This window comes from Odontesthes bonariensis, chromosome 10, assembly GCF_027942865.1.
Source record: "Odontesthes bonariensis isolate fOdoBon6 chromosome 10, fOdoBon6.hap1, whole genome shotgun sequence".
In the NCBI taxonomy this organism is placed as follows: domain Eukaryota; kingdom Metazoa; phylum Chordata; class Actinopteri; order Atheriniformes; family Atherinopsidae; genus Odontesthes; species Odontesthes bonariensis.
The window spans coordinates 30315562-30334231 of NC_134515.1; the positions used below are offsets into that span (position 1 = coordinate 30315562).

The 18670-nt window shown below is 39.3% G+C and overlaps 2 protein-coding genes across 8 annotated transcripts; one reads left to right on the forward strand and one right to left on the reverse strand.

The window, feature by feature from the left end:
* Positions 1-2788: 2788 nt before the first annotated feature.
* Positions 2789-7420, forward strand: LOC142389956 (tyrosine-protein kinase STYK1). Its single transcript, XM_075475221.1, is given in 10 exon segments — positions 2789-2815; positions 2817-2853; positions 3048-3191; positions 4718-4912; positions 4990-5171; positions 5270-5353; positions 5534-5751; positions 5922-5962; positions 6174-6270; positions 7057-7420. Coding segments are annotated over 10 exon segments (1197 nt in total). The 3' UTR covers positions 7229-7420.
* Positions 7421-7439: 19 nt separating this feature from the next.
* tmem269 (transmembrane protein 269) lies at positions 7440-18308 on the reverse strand. 7 transcript variants are annotated; one of them, XM_075475229.1, is made up of 8 exons: positions 18089-18306; positions 17323-17374; positions 16311-16417; positions 12147-12294; positions 11536-11633; positions 10099-10242; positions 9806-10006; positions 7440-9643 (listed from the first exon to the last, which is right to left on the reverse strand). In XM_075475229.1, the coding sequence occupies exons 4-8, from the start codon at positions 12194-12196 to the stop codon at positions 9534-9536; spliced, it is 603 nt and encodes a 200-aa protein (XP_075331344.1). In that variant the 5' UTR covers positions 12197-12294; positions 16311-16417; positions 17323-17374; positions 18089-18306; the 3' UTR covers positions 7440-9533. The 7 variants fall into 7 exon arrangements, with proteins under 7 accessions (XP_075331344.1, XP_075331337.1, XP_075331341.1 ...); XM_075475222.1 differs by lacking the exon at positions 16311-16417 and having other exon boundaries at positions 18089-18308; XM_075475226.1 differs by having other exon boundaries at positions 16311-17374.
* Positions 18309-18670: the final 362 nt, after the last annotated feature.

Below are 18670 nucleotides of genomic sequence, written 5' to 3' on the forward strand. Positions count from 1 at the left end.
CGTGAGTGGGGGGGCGTAGCATTTTGTTTCCATGGAGCTTGTTTTTTCACGTGAAAATGGCTTACTTGATCTGGCATGTGTTCCTCGGTGGGGTTATTGTTCCAGACTCCTCACTTGGTGTGCCACAGTCTTCTTTTTTTTTTAACTTAATCATTTAGTTTTGCGTCCATGAAACACTTCTCTAAAACTGCTATCAAGGTGATGGTTAGCTGGCCTTTTTTTTTATTTTTTGCACAACGCTGCCCCCTGCTGGTTACAACCGTTAAGCGGCAGGGACCTGGGCTGCACAACTTCATTTTCTATTCTAAATTTACACTTGAGATGCGCAGTTGCAGGGGCGCCGCTAGGGATTTTGGGCCCCAAACAGCCGGCCAGGAGGTCGGTGAAAATTTGTGATGCTACTTTACATAAAACTATGCATTTTAATGGTATTTCTGACTATCGTTCCCATATTTGTGAAAAAAGAAAAACATGACAGTTGAGGTAGGTAAACACTGAGCACGAGGAATCCAATAGAATTAATTTATTTGCTGCAACACTGATACTCTGATTCTAAACTCTAAATTAGGCTACCTGAAAAATACAAAACATAAACGTAATGTTTCCAAAACAAAGTTATTGTTACAAGTAAATTGTAAATAAAATATATTTGTGATTATAAGTTAGTTAATAACTTAGTGTCATATTATTTTTTGCCAGTATTATAATTTTATTAGGGCCTCTCTGGGCCCCTCTTAATCATGGGCCCCTAGAATCCTTCTCATTTTACCCCCCTTTTCGGCGCCCCTGCACAGTTCTGTTGCTTTTTTAAAAAGACAGATTTTTATTTTTTTTGCAACAAATCACTTTTTAGACAGCAAGGAGTGTTTTCACCTCATTTGCTTGTGGCCCACGCACAAAAATCTGTGGATTCAGGGCGAGTTGGACTGCCAGTCACAGATCCTCCGGACATGGCCCAGATCAGCATTTTTCCTCACTCTTTGGGCCACATCTGGCGCTCACAATATCCGCCAGTCCCACAAGCGGGTACTTTCAAAAGTGTCTTGAGATGAGAACTAGCACCTGTGTTTGAAACAGCTCTCCTAACACTCATATTGCTGCAAAAAAGTCTCGATCAACTCCTCACTTCTTTAAATATTGCAAGAAAACAGACAAACAGGGGCGGCGGTCTATGAAAACGTGTGCAAACAGAAACAAGAATAAAAAAATACAGCATACAAGGCTAAGACAGAATTTGTCATTTTCCAATAAGCTTGACCATCTTTATTTTTAACACAGCTGGAAACCTCTATTGTGTGTCTTTCTACACAAGTAGACTTTACAGTATTAGTGTTTGCCATTAATGTCACACTGACAAATTTGACATTTTGACACACTGCACAAAAAGTATGGTGGATCAAAACCATTTTTTTTTGTAATTCCATAAATTTCATCCTTTTTGACAAAATTCCAACATTCCAGAGTCTCTCCTGTCTTTTATTGATGGCTGTCGACACTCACCGCTGTACCTCTTAGCTGACCTCCTCTCTACATATTGATGATAATTTCAAATTTTTGATTCATCACTCCATAAGACCGGTTGCCACTGATTTGCACTCTAATCATTTTCTCTCTGTCTCCCTTCCTTAAAAATGGCTTCTTGACAGCCACCCTCATGAAGATCATTTTTGATGAAGCCTCAGCAAACAGTAGATGGAGCAACTGGAGGGTTAGATGCATCTCCCTGGTCCTCTGTCAGGTCTTTGCTGGGATTTATTCCTCTTTCTTAAGGACATCCCTTTCAGATACCATTCATCAGCTACATATAGAATATTAGGCACTTGTTCTTTTGTGTTCTATTTTCCAGTTTCCTCAATTTCTGAAGTATGCACTGCACACCACGATGAGGCATGCCAAATCTATGGCTAACAGCTCTTTGGGAATCACCTTGTTGGTGCAAAAATACCATTTTATGTCTGTCAAACTGTGCTATCTTTAGACTTTTTCATAGATAAAGCTGAAGAAATGGGTGCAAATGGGTTTTTCTTTGTGACAGGCTGCTTGTAACAAAGTCCCTAAAGATACAATCTAGAATTAGTGCTTTGTGTTTATACTTGTTGTGCCAGTGTTTATTAAACCAAACTCGCTCATCCATGTCTTTATGGACCTTGCTTTGTGCACTGGTGCAGGAAGGGGACACAAAGTTGGGAGCATGAAATTGTCCAAAATCTTTTGGTATGCTGAACCATTTAGAGTTCCATTCACTGTAAATTGGATGAACATGACTTATTTGATACACTTCAACCTTTTCTAACTGGTTTGGGATTTATTCTGGGGAATTTGAGACAGATTTCTCAAAAGCAAGCAGAAACAGAAAGATAAAACATGAAGACGTGTTACTTGCGCAAATGAATCCGAGTTTAAGTACCGAACTGTGAGCACGGCTCCTGTTATTGCTGTCATTTCTGCTTCTTTGTTAATAATTGACAATCAGTCGACCTTCCAGTCAGTGCCCTCACAGGCAGACAGACAAAACTGAGCTCATTCTCTGAAAGCAGCTGATAACAGTCGTTTTGTTAATCTTTACATTACAAGGTTGTCAGTGTGTGTTTTCTCACACATGTTGCATCTCTGATGTTAGATGGGACATCTGTAAAGTAACTTTTTGGAAGTGGACTCTTTTTTTTTTTTTTCTTCAAGTTTAAAATACTTCATAATTAGCTTGGGATATATATCTGAGACATCTGTGTTGGCCGCTTTTTGGATTTCTTCTGCTGATATGATTTGCAGTTTCTTCCATATATGAGGAATGCCTGCTGCTCCCCATGGATGTGGACACAAAATGCAGCAATACTACCTCACTCAGTGAGTGCTGTAAGTTGCCACTGGACTCATGACATATGTTACATTCCTTTTGTGCATGTGCCAATGCTTACAGTACCTGTTTGTTCCGTGTTAAATAAAGCAATGAAATAGAAACTGGCAGTTATGTTGACACAATCCTTGCCTGTCCTACTTTCCAAGTACTTTAAAACATTCTGAACTTGCGTCTTTCACCACTTTTGCAGTTGAGGAGTCATTTGCTCAACTTCCTGTCATCGTCATTCCCTCTCTTCTGGCTCTGAGCACAGTTTTAGTGGTGGCTCTGATTTTCTGTAGTCTGCATAAGAATAATCAAAGAGGACAGAGGACCTCAGCTCATTTTACAAATGGTATGACCTGCAGTAAACCAGTATTCTATTTAATGAACAGAAAATGAAACAAATCCCAAGTTGCTTTACAACCCCAAATAAAAAGAATATTTGGGACGGTATGGAAAATGTGAATAAATAAGCTTTGAGTCTTTGATTTATTTTTGACTCTTGTTTCTTTGCAGATGGTATAAACCCAAGATATTTTATGTTTTGTCATCATCGTCGTCATTTCATTTGTTGAAATGGATCAATTTTTTAAATTTCAGCTCTGCAACTCATGACATACATTGGGAACAGGTGCTTTCAAAGTGCCAGTAATAAGGTAAAAAAAAGTTATTTCAAACAGTTGATGTCAACAGTTGATTGTAATTATGATTTGGTACCAAAGCAAAGTCCAAGAAAGTCTGAGTCTTTTAAGAGCAAAGATGGCTAAAGGATCTCCATTTCGTCCGCAAATGTGTGAGAAAATTATTGAAAAAAATTAAAAACAATGTTCATTAAAGACAGATTGGAAGGGATTTGAATATATCCCCCTCTACAGTGCATAGCATTAAACCCATCTGGAGGAATTTCAGTGCATAAAGTACAAGGACTTTGATTACTGATCCCTCAGATGGTGCTCCACGAGGAATCCTCATTCATCAGTAGTTGCTAAAACCACACTGGCAATGAGTTATTGCAATACACTGCAATACAGAGACATTCAAAAATACCCCTTAAAGCTTTACTGTGCAAAATAGAGGCCTTATGTTCACTTTGTCCAGAGGCGGTGTTGGCTTCTCTGGGCTTGGAGGTATCTGGGATTGACCATCGCTCAGTGGAAATGTGTGTTGTAGTCAGATAAATCAGTGTTCCAGATCCTTTTTGAAAGAAATGGGCGGTGTGTGCTCCAGGCCAAAGACGAAAAGGAACATCCCTAAGTCCAAAAGCTTTCTCTCTTTGGTTATGGAGTAGTATCAATAACTTGGGATAGTTAATTTACACTGCTGTGATGGCAGCATACGCTGCCTTCAAGACAACATTTTTTCGAAGGACATACATGCATCTTTAAACAAGACAATGCAAAACCACATTGTGCACACATGACTGAGGAAAAAGACAGGTAGAGGTATTTGACAGTCCTGACCTGTCCTAAATACAGAGAGTGTGGACATTTTAACATAAAGATGTGCAAAGAGAATGATCCTATATTGCTGAACACCTTAAGACATGTTTGCTGGAAATATTGGACAAAATAAGACCCAAAATGCACCAGAACGCCTTTTAGGTGTTTTGAGGCGGAATGGCAATGTTACAAAGAAGTAAAAGCTTTACTGTCCCAACTTTTTTTGGAATGTGTTGGAAGCCTGGAATGAGACAAAATAGATGTAACAAATTAACAAATTAAATAAAGATGACAAGAAAAAAAACATGGAATTTCTTGGGTTTACTGTATCTGCAGTGAAATATCATTTTGATTTGGAGTTGCAAAAAAGAAGCAGAAAGCAATGATACTTATTTATCGAATTAATAAATATCCATATCTCCTCTTGTGTTTTTAACAGGCCAGCAGAGAGCATCTGAGGGTTCAGCTTCTGTAAGCGCTCCAAAGGCTGCTCTGCATCCCTGGGAAATCCCTGAAGAGTGTACTCTTGAGGGACAAGAATTTTGGCAACCTGGCCGCTATGGCCCTATTTGTAAAGGTCTGCTCAGGCAGAAAGACGGAGCCTCCTCTTTTGTGGTGGTGAAGTCTCTTCAAGGTGAGTGTGTCACTATAACCACTCATAATTTGTAATCTGACTACCAGCTTTCTTTATTATTTGTATGTGATATGTAGATGGCTCCAACCAGCATGAAACTGAAGAGTTTGTGGAGTGGCTTCTCTTCCATGCCACAGTGTGTAAACACCAGAATGTGGTGCAGATGTTGTTCTGTCAAACAAAGCGTTTGCCCATGCACCTGATTTTAGATGCCTACAACCCAGGGAACCTGCTCCACTACCTCTGGTCACTCAGGAATGTGAGTTGTCCACAGCTTTGATCGACACCTTCTATTTGATGACTCAATCTTCAATTTCCAGATTTAGCGGATTGACAGGCTTCTATCTTTAACTTTAGAAGAGTCCAAGTGCTGCAGATCAGCTGCAGAACTTCTCTGAGATGTCAGTGTTTCTGGTGGCAAAGCAGGTTGCTGCTGGTCTGGTGAGTAACTTTTTTTAAAAATCAATTATTCCATGCAAAGAGCTAGCAAAAAAGACTAATGCATTCTCTATTTCTCTCCTATGGTACTAGGAAGAACAAAAAAAAACTGTTAATCATAAATTTTGAATCCCTGCTGATTCAATGACTGAAATGTTTGGCTATATTTGGCTTCGCCCCCAGGATTACCTGATGTCAGAGCACAGGCTGGTGCATGGCGATGTTGCTGCCAGGAACATTTTAATGGGCCCAGGCCTCTCAGCGCGAGTAACTGGACTGGGTGTGGTATTTGAAGGACGAAAAACAAATTCAGCAGTTAAGCAGAGGGCAGCTGAGGTGCCTCTCAAATGGCAGGCTCCAGAGAGGATTATGATGCAGCTCAGTATCGACAGGAGCGACGTGTAAGGGCAGAGTCATGGCTAAGAAAGTCAAACATAAACTCATACAATGTGGTGTTTTTTTTTTCCAGAACTTTTTAAATCTTGTTAATAATGTTTGTTAATTATATCTGACTAAAGAAAATATATGATCATAAATTTGAAATTGTTTGAAATGTCATTTTTTCCCCCAGGTGGTCTTATGGAATCTTTCTGTGTGAACTGATAACTTTAGGTAAAGAAGCATCTCTTATCATCTATCTCTAAATCAGTAAAAACAAATCTGTATTTAGCCACATTGTTATGGTACCTTCTCAGATTCACACATTTCATATTACCCTGATTTCTGCAAACAGACCATCAGTAGCGTTACTGTATGTTTCCAATAAAGGCACATTCATATATTCAAAGATCCCTTTTGTTTTTTCTTTCGAAAAACACCTCAGGGTCTCCCCCATATCCTGAGCTGGAGCCTCTGTCAGTGCTTCCAAAACTGCAGGCATCTTATCGAATGAAAAAGCCAGAGAACTGTGGAGCACCTTTGTGAGTATGATTCACATTCAACCAAGAGCCAGGTCTACATGACGTGTGAATGGTGTTCATAGAACTGTAGGAAAAACTTGAGCCGTAGACTGGCTAGTGAGTTGTTCTGATAGACTTGTTATGCTGATGAGAGTATTTTTCCTTGGGTATTTTCTCTCTTAAAGAAACCTTTAAAAAGCGATACAAAGATACAACTTCATTTTCTATTTAAACACTTCTGTCCTGATTGAAGTGCTCTTCATGGCAAGCGATCCCCCAACAGCATATAAACACAATGTCACCCAACTCGATATATATGCTACAGTCAAAGTCAAAGTCTATTTGAATTATTTTCGAAGAAAGACTTACATCTTTGTTCATCCTTTGAAGCTTTTCTTGAGCAGTGTCTCCACGGACTAACTTTGGTGAACTTTGGTGAACTTTGTGTTGGTAAAATAAAGTTTCAAACGCACGAACGAATGGCAAATTTATGTGTCTTTTAAGACAGGAAACAAAAAACTTATCTGCAAATGGAGTTTGGAAAAAGTACTTTTAAAATTTCCCTTTGAAATGTGAAAATGGTTTCAGGTAAAAATTCAGTAATGATCTTTTTGGAAAACTCAACATGAAAGCACACAAGCAAAAAAAAACAAATCTCTGACTTGTTTTGCATTGTTTCATTCAATGAAACAGCTGGATGAGCATCCTCGAAGGGTGATGATTCCACCATTTTTTGTCAGAGGTAGTATTTGTGCGCCTATGGCTTTTTACACAGTTGAGTTTTGAATGTCTTTGATGTGCATGTAGGTATGATCTGATGAAGTACTGCTGGATGTGGAGTTTCAAAGACCGACCGGCATTTTCAGCCATCATGAAGCTGTTGGATTCATCACTGCACCTCGCTGCCACCAAACCTATCCGTGTTCCTGAGATCATAGACATACCTGAGTACAACAGAAAGGCCGGATTTCTCTCGTAGATCTGTAGACAATTGTGTCATCAACTTGTAAATCTATATGAAGGGAGAATTATATCATCTAATCTGTAATATCCATCAGCTTTACGTGGTGTTCCACCAGATGAACCTCAGTGTGGGCTGTTGGCCCATCTGTAGCCATCAAATATGTGAAATTCATCGGATTTACATTAAAATATTGATATGATGCATTAACGGTGCTAAAACCAAGTCATTTCATTCTCATCTCTTTATTGTCAAAATGTACAGACTCAAAAGTACAGATCTTATTCTGCTATATTTTCCATGTTTTATCACAGGGCAAAGTACAGTTTTTGTATCTGTGATGCTCTTGGCATGCATACATTACTGTGACTTTACAGTTTGGAAACCAAAACACCCACAAGGGAAAGCTGAATGCACTACTGAATATACGAGAGTAGATCTGTCTCCAGTGCAGACTTTCTATACAGCGCCGGTTATCAAAAACCATGTCATGAACCACAGAGCGCTTAAATATTAAATCAGAAGACATGACAATAGTTTTTTTTTTCTCTCTCAAACAAAGGTTTTGATGAATGAAATGCTGTTGAGCTCTGTAAGGCAAGTTCATTCACAGTTGATAACCCAAACTGCTTAAACTATAAATTATGGCTTAAAGAAGGATTAAATCATCCAAATTACAGGTCCATGCCAGTTCAAGGACGATGATTTTCAAATGGCAGAATCAGAATGAAAAATATGAGATATGAGAAAACTATATACGGTAATCTTTCCATTCGTCACTCACAGTGCGGAAGCTCAAATACCCACTGCAAAACTCAGTAAGTGATGCCAGAAATGGGTCTTTGCTACAAACGACTGCTCTACAAAAACAAGCAATGTCCCTCTTACATAATACCTGCCATGTTTTAATTTCCTGCAGCACTCTCCATGTGATCACAGCCAGAATTAGCTGTAGTGCAAATGGCACGTCACCTAAAAGTTGAGGAAGGACATGCAGCAAGGTGACACTTTTACCCACTAGATGGCAGGATGACAGGGTTTAATAGCCACTGTGTTTGGCCTCTTCCAAGGATAAATTCACACAGAACCACACAAAACAGCCAAAAACTGCCAGTGAAGGGTTTATTCATGGACCACTCATGTTGTGTCTCCACACTGATTTCAGGTGTCGCTGCAAAGGTTCTGACAAATGACAGAAAAAAAAACACCAGCGAATATCACTGACCAGATGTGGTCCGTTGAAAAGTATGAGACGCGACGATGATCCACTGTGGATTTACTTACTCTTTCAATCATAATGCCTCTTAAAACAGAGACAAACAAATACAGTGACCTAATAAAATCTCACATAGAGGAAATAAAGATATATGGAAATCTTACACATCATTTCACAAAAGTGAAAGTCACAACTGAGTGAAAGCAGAAAATCTCAAAAACTAAACAAGAGTCCCTAGTTTATAAAAGCAAGGGTTGTGGTCTCTTGACTTTTCAATTCAACCTATTTACAACATACATTCAAACAGCAAATCAAACTAGATGAATGACAGAACCAGTTTATGAAAGGGTTCCCTCAGTGACTGGATCTATGATCCCTTTATAACGAAACAAGTAGTTTTAGAAGAAATCCTGGCCTTAGCTCCATGTAAGGGAAATTATCGCAATCCTGATACAAACACTAACAGATGTTAGTCAAGTCAAAACGGGTCTTAATTTGACTGTCCATTACTGTGTTACATATAAATCTGTGAGGACATGGAATTTCTTCTCTCGAAAATGCTGCTGCGATATCATGTTGTTGGGTCAAAATTGAAAGGCTTCACCTACATTCAAACTCCTTCAATTTCAGTTTGATTTGCGAGTTAGCCACATACGAGGAGTGAATTTAAAAAAAAAAAAAACTTTTTATATCATATGTGACAAGGTGACATCAACTGGTACCACGTGCAATAAACACTGATGAAATGTTGGATTAATACTGAAGAAAGGAGAGGTAAACCTGATGAAAATTCAGGGTTTTTTTCAACAAAATGCCACAATGTGCACAGGTATCTGTTTTAATACAACAAAGACAGACAATAGCATGAAGGTTAACCCTCACCACTAACAGTAAAATGCTCTCCCTATCCCTCATCCTAACTCTCCTCAGTCAGGCGTCACATCAAAATAAAGAGTAAATAGAGCAAATGTTGCCCTGTGATGCATGAGCATTTTTTGCTTGGATGCTCCATGGCCGGAGGGAGCAGCAGCAGTCTGGAAGCCTCGGTTCACTCGGATGGGCCGGAGGTAAACCTACCCGGAGACTTGGACAACGCCAGCACCCCTTTTACACTTTACTGCTCCAAAGGGACGTCGGGAACAAAATGTAGGAGATGGACCACAGCAGGTAGTACACACATGCAGGGGGGAAGGAAGAGCAGAACACCATGGCAATTCCTTCAAAAGAAAAAAGTTGAACAAACCAATTGTCAGAACAAACCTGCGCAGAAGTTTACTTGAATAGCATCAAAATTATTTTTTAAAGGATCATAAAATCCCCAATTCTGCTGTTCAAGAGACAAGATTACGATTAGACTGGATCCTTAAACATGACTTTACCTCCGGCATAGACTACTTTCTTCCAAGCTTGGGACTCTAGCACTCTGTCATGGGGGTAGAAGTTCTGACTGATCATGAAGAGGATCATGGCAACTGCGATGACCCGGAGAACAGCCATGTTTCCCCCTGACAGCAGAGAGGCGCTGGCCAGGATGGCTGATGAGTATATGCAAGGCAGGCCGCGGTACATGAATGGAATACCTGTTGGAAAAACAGCCACATCAACCCCTTTATTAGTAAAGTAGGAGTGACATGACAGACCGTATTACCAAGAACAGCATAAGCTATCTCACCGCTTGAGAAGAAACAAAGACGGACGAACACGGACAGGACATAACACATGCAGAGGATGTTGTCTAGCAGGTCAGACGTTCTCAGCAACAGTGACGTGGCGATCCCAAAGGTTGTGAAGTCAGCAAAATCATCTAGCTTGGCACCTTAATGTGAAAAACAATGTATGAATTATTAGAACTGCTGATGCCTGAGCTAAACATTAACCACAAGTGGAAAACATTAAAAAAAAAAAAAAAGAAGTTGCCAAACATCCCAAACTTTCCAGGAGTGGACATCTACGGAAGTTAACCTTAAGGTCAGACAATGTAATGCTAATTACAAATGGATAACTTGGAAAAAAAAAGCCAAAAGCTACATCTGAGACTCTACAGGCCTCAGCAGGCATGTTGAAAATTAAAGTCCATGACATTGCGAGTAGAAAAAGACTTATTATTGTGCTGTTACATTAATTATACTGTTTACTTTTATTTCTCCAGCATGGTCACGGCCAGCATTACTGGCACGTCGCACATGACAAAACAAAACAAAACAAAACAAAATAAATCCAAGTGGAACGTTCAGTGTCAGCCCAACAGGCAGCCTTTCTATAAACAACATTCTCTGCTGCCTTGTCTCTTTATCCCTCAGGAGCACAGAGCATGTTTTTCAGCAGAGGAGGATGAGGTGATTCAGGTCGCGGCTCAAATGAACGAGGTGGAATTCCGCAGCTCAGGGTCAACAATTTAAGCAATTTCAGATATGCAGAGAACCCAAAGCAACAGGATAAAAAAGACAATTGGAGCGGGATCCCGTGGAATTCGGCTGCTTAATCAGAAAGTGATTGTTCATTTGACAAAAATACACGGGAGGCACACCAACGTCCACCTGCAAAGTCAAGCAGAAAAAAAGCATGTGGAGACACAAAGCCCCATGCAGCCAACAGTGAAGCACCTGGAGCTATTTTGGGCTTCTGAGAAAATGTGAACTAAGAAAAAGTTTATTTATGCAGCACCTTACCATACGCAAAGGTTATTTAAAGTGCTTTGCGGGCAAAAGTTTAGAAAAATTTTAACTTAATATTAATGTTGTTTGCAATACTAGATCTGTAAACAGAGTTGTCTTTAAAATGTAGTTTAACCGCAATGCATGCTTTTAATGGGGTAGCAAGCTACAGTAAAAGTTTAAGAAAAATATAAATGGATCTTTTTTTTAAAAGCCTCTGATTGGCTGAAGCTCAAATTACATTATATAAAATATGCAAGATTCTTCTCTTAGAAGCTCTGTAAGACTAACCAGAGTTATTCAACAGCAGGGAGTCTTTCTACTGACTCCCTTTGTTAATGATTTCGTGTGGCCAGATTAGAAAGTCCACACAAAAGACTGTGCGGGAAACCCTGCCAACAACCAAGCTGAAGTTTATCTTTGGTAAAAGCTATGGGCCACAACACTCCACTTACCCAGTGCAGAGCAGGCATTGAGTTGCCTGGCAACTGCTCCATCTGCCAAATCTAGCAGGTAGCCAATCAGAACCAGCCAACATGCAGCGTGATGGTGCCTGAACAAAACAAGTGAGTGTTAGGTTGAGCTATTTGATGACAGCAACCCTTTTGGAAGGGTAAAATATGTGCAAGGTCTCGCCAGTAGAAAAGGGCAGAAACCAACAGTCAGTAAATTAGCTTTAAAAAAATACAGTCCGTTTGAATTTCTGGGGCTTTATTACACTTAGTACCACTGGTATAAACAACACTTCCATCAGTGTGTATTCATTCTGGTGACCCTGGAGGGCAGAACATAGCAAAGAACTTCTGTGTGCAAGTTTTCTAATGTGAGTTTTTGGAAGTGTGTCATTTCTGTTCTCTTTAACACAAGGTTAATTCTTGCTTTGGTTTCTGACGTGTCTTTTGTGAATCATTGTTTTGCCTTGCACTGTGTTGCGCTTTTGCCCCCCCAGGGTTAGCGCTCCGATGCGCAGGTTCCATGACATCAGACCCATAGATTTTACTCATCCTGCAGCAGAGTCTGGCACACATTTCAGATAGTAAACTCCATTAACAGCGTATTCACTCACCCGCTAAGACTGCTGAGAATGGAGGCCATGCCCATGACCATGTTGGCCATTGACAGAGCATTTGCTGCATTTTTTCGAGCAAACTCTTTAATCTGAAGTCCCGTGGTCTGATCGTTCAGAAAGAGCTTGTTGGTGCACTGGAAGAAACCTGAGACCAAACAACAGCAGTAGTCAGTAGTTGTCTGTGTTAGGACTACAACCTCTACTGTGATCGGATAACCAGATGACCTTCTGATATTTGTGTCTGAATGGGATATTTACTTATTATATCTCAATCTGAGTCAAACTTCAGTGGGAGTGAAGCAATCTTAAAGCTTTAGAATACCAGCCATGATGCAGCAAAATAATATTGTACACCATATATTGGGGACGCATACTTCAGTATATTGCATCATCACATGCTGTATTGTGTGTTCTTTTACTCTATGTAAAGCCAAGTATTACTCCAAATGGATTCCTCGTCTTATGTAAAATAAAATATCACTTACCAAGACGTATGTTTATTGGACGGAGACCAACCTTACGATACATTCATCCATTAATAGATCACAAAAATGCATTTGTTACAGTACATTCATTCCGTCAGATGTGCGCTGCCTGTAGCATGCAACAGAAACCAGTGCCTCATTAACTACGAGATATCTGTTATGTTACACATATTTTAAGTGATGCAAAACATTGTTACAGTGACATGCAGTAAACTTCAATATGAATAGCTAACATTTAGAAAGGGAAACAGCATAAGTACACAGTATCTGAACAGGATGCATGTGAAGTGTTAGCATTTAAATATGAACTTATCGGGGGTCAAATAAACACAAATACTGGTGTGGGGGACAAACATTTAGGGAACTACCACATAGCCTACTGGCTACAGTGACAATGATTTGGACCTACTGCATTGACACATACCACACATCAGTTCGATTAGCCTGTTAACGCTGACCTAACACAAGGACATGGCAGCAGCTCTCACATAGCTTACTGACCGTTAATTCAGCTATTAATAATGCCACTTCAGCCTGGGCTTTAATGGAGATAGTGGCATTGAGATTCATCTACAACCTTAAAATATTTCCATGTTTTTATAAGATACACTTTACTCCTAAATACTAAACTTCAGGGGATTATGTTGTCAAAGAAAAAATTTTGCAAATTGCTATGAAAAGAACGATTGGCCTCCTCCTGATTTCTTGGTTTTTTGGGTCTCTCATTAATGGTTAGACTTAAAATACAAGTTTTAAATTGTAATTTTGTTGATCGAATAACTTACCACCCTGACCGTAATAGCAATTTGTTCCACCATTAGCAGTAATAACTGCAACTAAGTCTACACTTTGTTATTATTCTAGAGTGGCAAAATGGATTCCGAGGTGTCCTTTGAATCATGTGGGATCATTGTCTTGTTGAACAACTCAGCTGCACTTGATTTTCAACTCACTATAAGTAGGTCCACAGTAGATGCCCAATTATGGCCATTTATTAGGCTACTGCCTTTGTCCCAGTACACAAATACGGGAGGTGAATTGGGTTATTGATTGAAGTATGTTCGACTCCACTACGGCAGGTGGCATTATGCCCCCTTTGGCAATGGATGCTTAACACCAAATTGGACAGTTTTACAGCTCTGTGCATTGCATACCGATTGTATGCTGTATTTATAGACCTGGAATGCAAAATATCTCTTGGGATTACTCTCTGTTGTTACCAGCTTCTTCTGTTTCTTTGAAGGCTAGTTTGAGTATCCGTGAATCTATATACATGCAGGAGTTTTCAGTCTGACTTTAATGTTTATGTGTATTTTAAAACTCTGTAAATCTAAACTTTTTAAGTTAGACTAACAATAATTTGAGTAATGTCTTCTTCAATCATGGCAGGCAAAGGATCCCTACAACGTTACACTGCCACCCCCGTGCTTGACTGAAGATATGTTGTTCTTTATCTGTAAGGGCAGTTTGTCTTCCAAAAAGTTCCACTTTCAAGTCCTTACTACATGCAATGATCCTTCAAAACATACAGAAGTTGGCATGCTGTCGTGAAATTCAGTCGAGCCTCAATGTTTTTCCTTATTAGCATTATCAAGCAGGGTCAGTTAAGAGAGGCCTGATGTTTCTTGACTGATTTCTTCTGATTTTTCATGATTCCCTGGATGAGTCACTTTTTGTGGACTTTTGGTTGCTGCCTACTTCTAGGAAAGTTCACTATATAAATTTAAATTTCTGTTTTAGATATTTTTCTCTAAGTGAACATGCAGGGCTTTGTAAATCTGAAGAATGTGATTATTATATGTCAGCTTGAGTCATAGTAATGTCTAGAGAAGGGAATTTGGTAAGTCCAGAAAAAAACTACCCTATTGAGTGAAGCGGAACATTCATTGTTTGCGCCCACAAAATCTAATACAGTTCATTTATTGTGTCTATGTTTAGCGATGTGGTTGCCTTTATCAAACTGACAGGCAAAGTTCACTCTACCTGACATATTTATGGTATTACCAACATGACTACAGGTGTCATTTGCGGAGAACGACAAACCGGATGGACCAACTCGAAAACAGGCTCACGGCTGAAGGTTGTGTCATGTAAAAATACTTTGTGCAATTATTTGTAAATAAATTATGTCGTTAGGAATTTGCTGTTGTTTCATTCACTGGTATTCACTGGAAGCGGCTTTGAGTATTAGCACTATATAAAACTGATCTATTATTATTATTATTATTATTATTGTTGCATCCTGAAAGGTAACGATAATTCCCAAGTGTGTCCATTGAAGCACACTAACAAACAAACAAAGAAAGGGTAACACAATACACTTAAAAGTCCTAGAACAATATTCTAAGTACTATATCAGACTATAATGGTGAGAACACACCTATTGAAATTTCAACTTCTGCAGGCTCATCAGCTAGACCTAAAACCTGATTTATGGCCGTCTACGGAGGCTACTGAAAGGGAGGTGAATTGCTTTGCGTATCCGACAGCCCGACGGAGAACTTCGAAAGGACGGAGAGCCTCAGCGTGACTACGGAGACGGATTGACGGATAGCGATGGAGAAGCATACTGAGGCCTTAAGGCGACGTAGCCGTTAGCAAGTCCTTTTGTCGAGAACAAGTAACATTAAAGCCAGGATTTTGTTGTCTATCTTTTTGTGTTTTTTTTTTCTTTAATATTGTTTGGTTGACATGTCTAAAATCTCTTCAATTTGAGTTTTTACTCCGAAGGTATAAAAAATTAATGGAGAAGTAAAGAATTCACTTCATTCATGCTAACACTACATGCTATGCTACATGTCTCCTTCCACAGACATTAGCTTAAGTATCACTTCATATATGTCACTTTGACCTTTTGGGGTGGACAAATTTAGCCAAAATGAGCAGCAAAGGATAGGGGAATACCACAAAAAACAAACAAAAAAACCCAGGGATAAATGCAAGCTTATGCCACTATGTTTGGGTTGTAAATATGAGATGGAGCTGTTGCTGCGCTAGGTTTCACCAGCCCTGTTAGATTTGTTAGCCCTGCTAGCCCATTGATACCAACCATTCCTGCCTTCTTTCTAATCTCTTCAATAGTTTCTTCAGATTTTGAAAAAGTACCTGCTACTTCACACTGCATGCAAATCTAAATGATTTTTTAAATGAACAGTGACTGTGTGTCAGCTTCTGCTCCGACACGATCAGGAAGTTTTTTTTATTCATTTTATTAGATAGTTCATGCTAAAACAAAAGCTTTTTTGCTCAAATTAATACAGAATTTTAAAACGTATGTGTTTATTGGTATTGCCTTTATTTTCTGTTAAATAATTTAGTATGAGACAGACACAAAAAAGGATGAAATCAGGGGGAGTTTTATACTTTTCACTGCACTGAATCTTAGCTTTATAGTAAAAAGTTTGCATCATAATGTGATGTTTTGTTATAGTGAGGACAGACTTTGTGTGTGGTATGAATGATAGAGAAAAAAGGTACATTCTCTATAATCCTCAGAAACCTGCTGATGATGCTCCACTCTGGCCAAAAACTGTCCCCACAAATCTAATGTTTGTTTTTTTTTGTTCCCAATTAAGATAAACAAGAAACCTTTGTTTTTTTTCATCAGCCTCCTCTCTTGCTTATCATTTTCTCTCAAGTCATGGTGCTGTCCAAGACAATATTCACAGATAATGACCTGCCAAATTTTTAGATTTCTAAATGTTGCAGTAGCAACCCCTCACGAGATTTTCACCCTGAACTTCCTGTGACTCCAAAGCCAGGCGAGTTCAAGAGACTCTTCATCTGAAAGAAAACAGCGTATGAGACAAAACAGAAAGCCAACAACAACTTGCACTTTTACTTGACAGCATGCTTTTTAACAAAAGTTACCACCTGGCATTTGAATTACTGTCTGATAACTTTTCATAGGAAAACACAAAACAACAGTTATTGCAGGTAACATGCTGCATTTGATCTCAAAACCATGTAACTGCCATGATTTGAATAATCAAGTTTAATCATTTTAGTCAGAGTAAATACAGTTAGAGAGCCACACAGCTACCTAAAAGTCTGCAGGGTTTCACTCTGACCACTTAATACACTGCCTTGGTTACTAATAAAAGGGGATAAAGCCAGAGCCAGACACACTGTCAATTTCAAGCAGGTCTCTATTTCAGGATTGCTGCCTAACGAGTGCAAAGCATGATGGGAAGGCCCTTGTTATGTAATACCCTGCAATGTTTCCAGGTGACAGCTAAAAAGACTAAACGAAAAACAAGGAAAATTCAACTCACAGTTCACGAGAGGGGCAATCAGAGATAAATTTATCGAAATAATCAAAACCTTTTACACAGACATTTCTAAAATTTGGAATTGTACATAAGTGCATTACATGAACAGCAGTCAGAGAAGGTTCAGTCTAAAACATCCTATAATGTCATTAAGGGATTAATGAACACTGAACTGTCTTGCACGCAAAGTGATGGGGTTAATTTGAACCCACCTTACAGCTTTAACACTTACAGTACATATCAATATTGCACTGTATGAACTATATACCACACTTACAAGTGTAGCATATGGCTAATATGGCGTAACCTAAATTTTAATTCAATGTCAAAGAATCTCTCAGACATAATCCCTGGCACCCATGCCCAGGTGTACTGTAATCCCGATAAGGAGATGAGCTTTAGAAAGGGGGTACATACCAGAGGAGGGAGTCAGGAGGATCATGATTGCCTCTGGTTTTCAATACAACAGCTAAAATAGGGAAAAAGGTTGTCATTACACAATAATGTATGCATAAAACGTATGATATGCCGTAATAAGTACATCCCAAGTGTCTGAAAACTCACAAAAAAAAAGACGATCAACGTAATACTCCCAAAATAAATCATCGTGGGTTTTTTTTGCAGTCATGTACCAAAACATCAACCAGCAGCCTACTGTTGTTAGTTGTATGTTTGTTTTTCTAAAGTAAAATCTTACTCTCAGTTGTACAAAAAGTAAAACGGCATCTTTCGGGGAGCGTTAATGGTCTGTAGGCTACATGCGTCACAACCGTCAGTCCTTCCGTGATTATAAATCATGGGCAAACGTCTCGAAATGTCGCAGATAAATAACACAATCCCTTGTTGATCTAAAATAATGAAATTGTCCTGGCTTTGGACGCCTGTCGCTGATTTAAACCCTGCAGTTTGCTCAGCGGGGCCGCCCCTCAGCAACAGTCTTCTATAACTGCGTTTCCCACGGCCGCCATTCCTCTGTTTAACTGCATCCCCAAAAAACACGAAAGTGGGTGAACCAAAAGCATCTGACACCCCGGCGCCTTCATAAAGAGACCCGGGGCAAGAGGCGCAAGTGCGTCGCAACTGTGATGATCCAACAAAATGCAAAAGAAAGCCTGTAAAAACCTATTCTAAACTGATGTGATGATGCAGTTGCTGTGGATGTATAAAGCGTTTCTCATCTTACCTGAAAGGAGCTCCACAGACGTCTTAATCTACACACATCAAATGACGGAGACGTGAAAAAAAAACGAATCTAATATCGTTATTTTATTTTCCTTTTTTTTGACTGATCCTGCTTTGTCTGACTTGTGTCTGAAAGGTGCCCACGCTCTCTGTGTGGCTCCCAAAACAAAAAAACGTGAGGCCAGTTACCTGTCAAGCTCGCAACTGCGATTTCAGCGCGTCCTTTTAAAGACCAAGGATAAATCCACTGGAATATTCCACCGGAAATGACGCTGCACAGTGCTTCTAGTTTTTTTTTTTTTTCTTTCTCCATAATATTGGTTGATATTGTGATATCTATCCGCCGTAGTAAAAATCATAATGGGCAGTACAGTGGCAGGATGAATGAAGTCAACAAAGCGTGGATTTTGTGCTTCAGGTGGAACACAGCTTCAGAAAAAGAATGAAAAGGCATGAACACGTCAGAGAAATACAAAAAAATAAACCTGAAAACACCAATGAGTGTAATGTGCTCTCGTCCTGCAGACACATGAATGTAATGAAGTTGTGACAATACTCCCAGTATAGTCATGACTGTGACTTT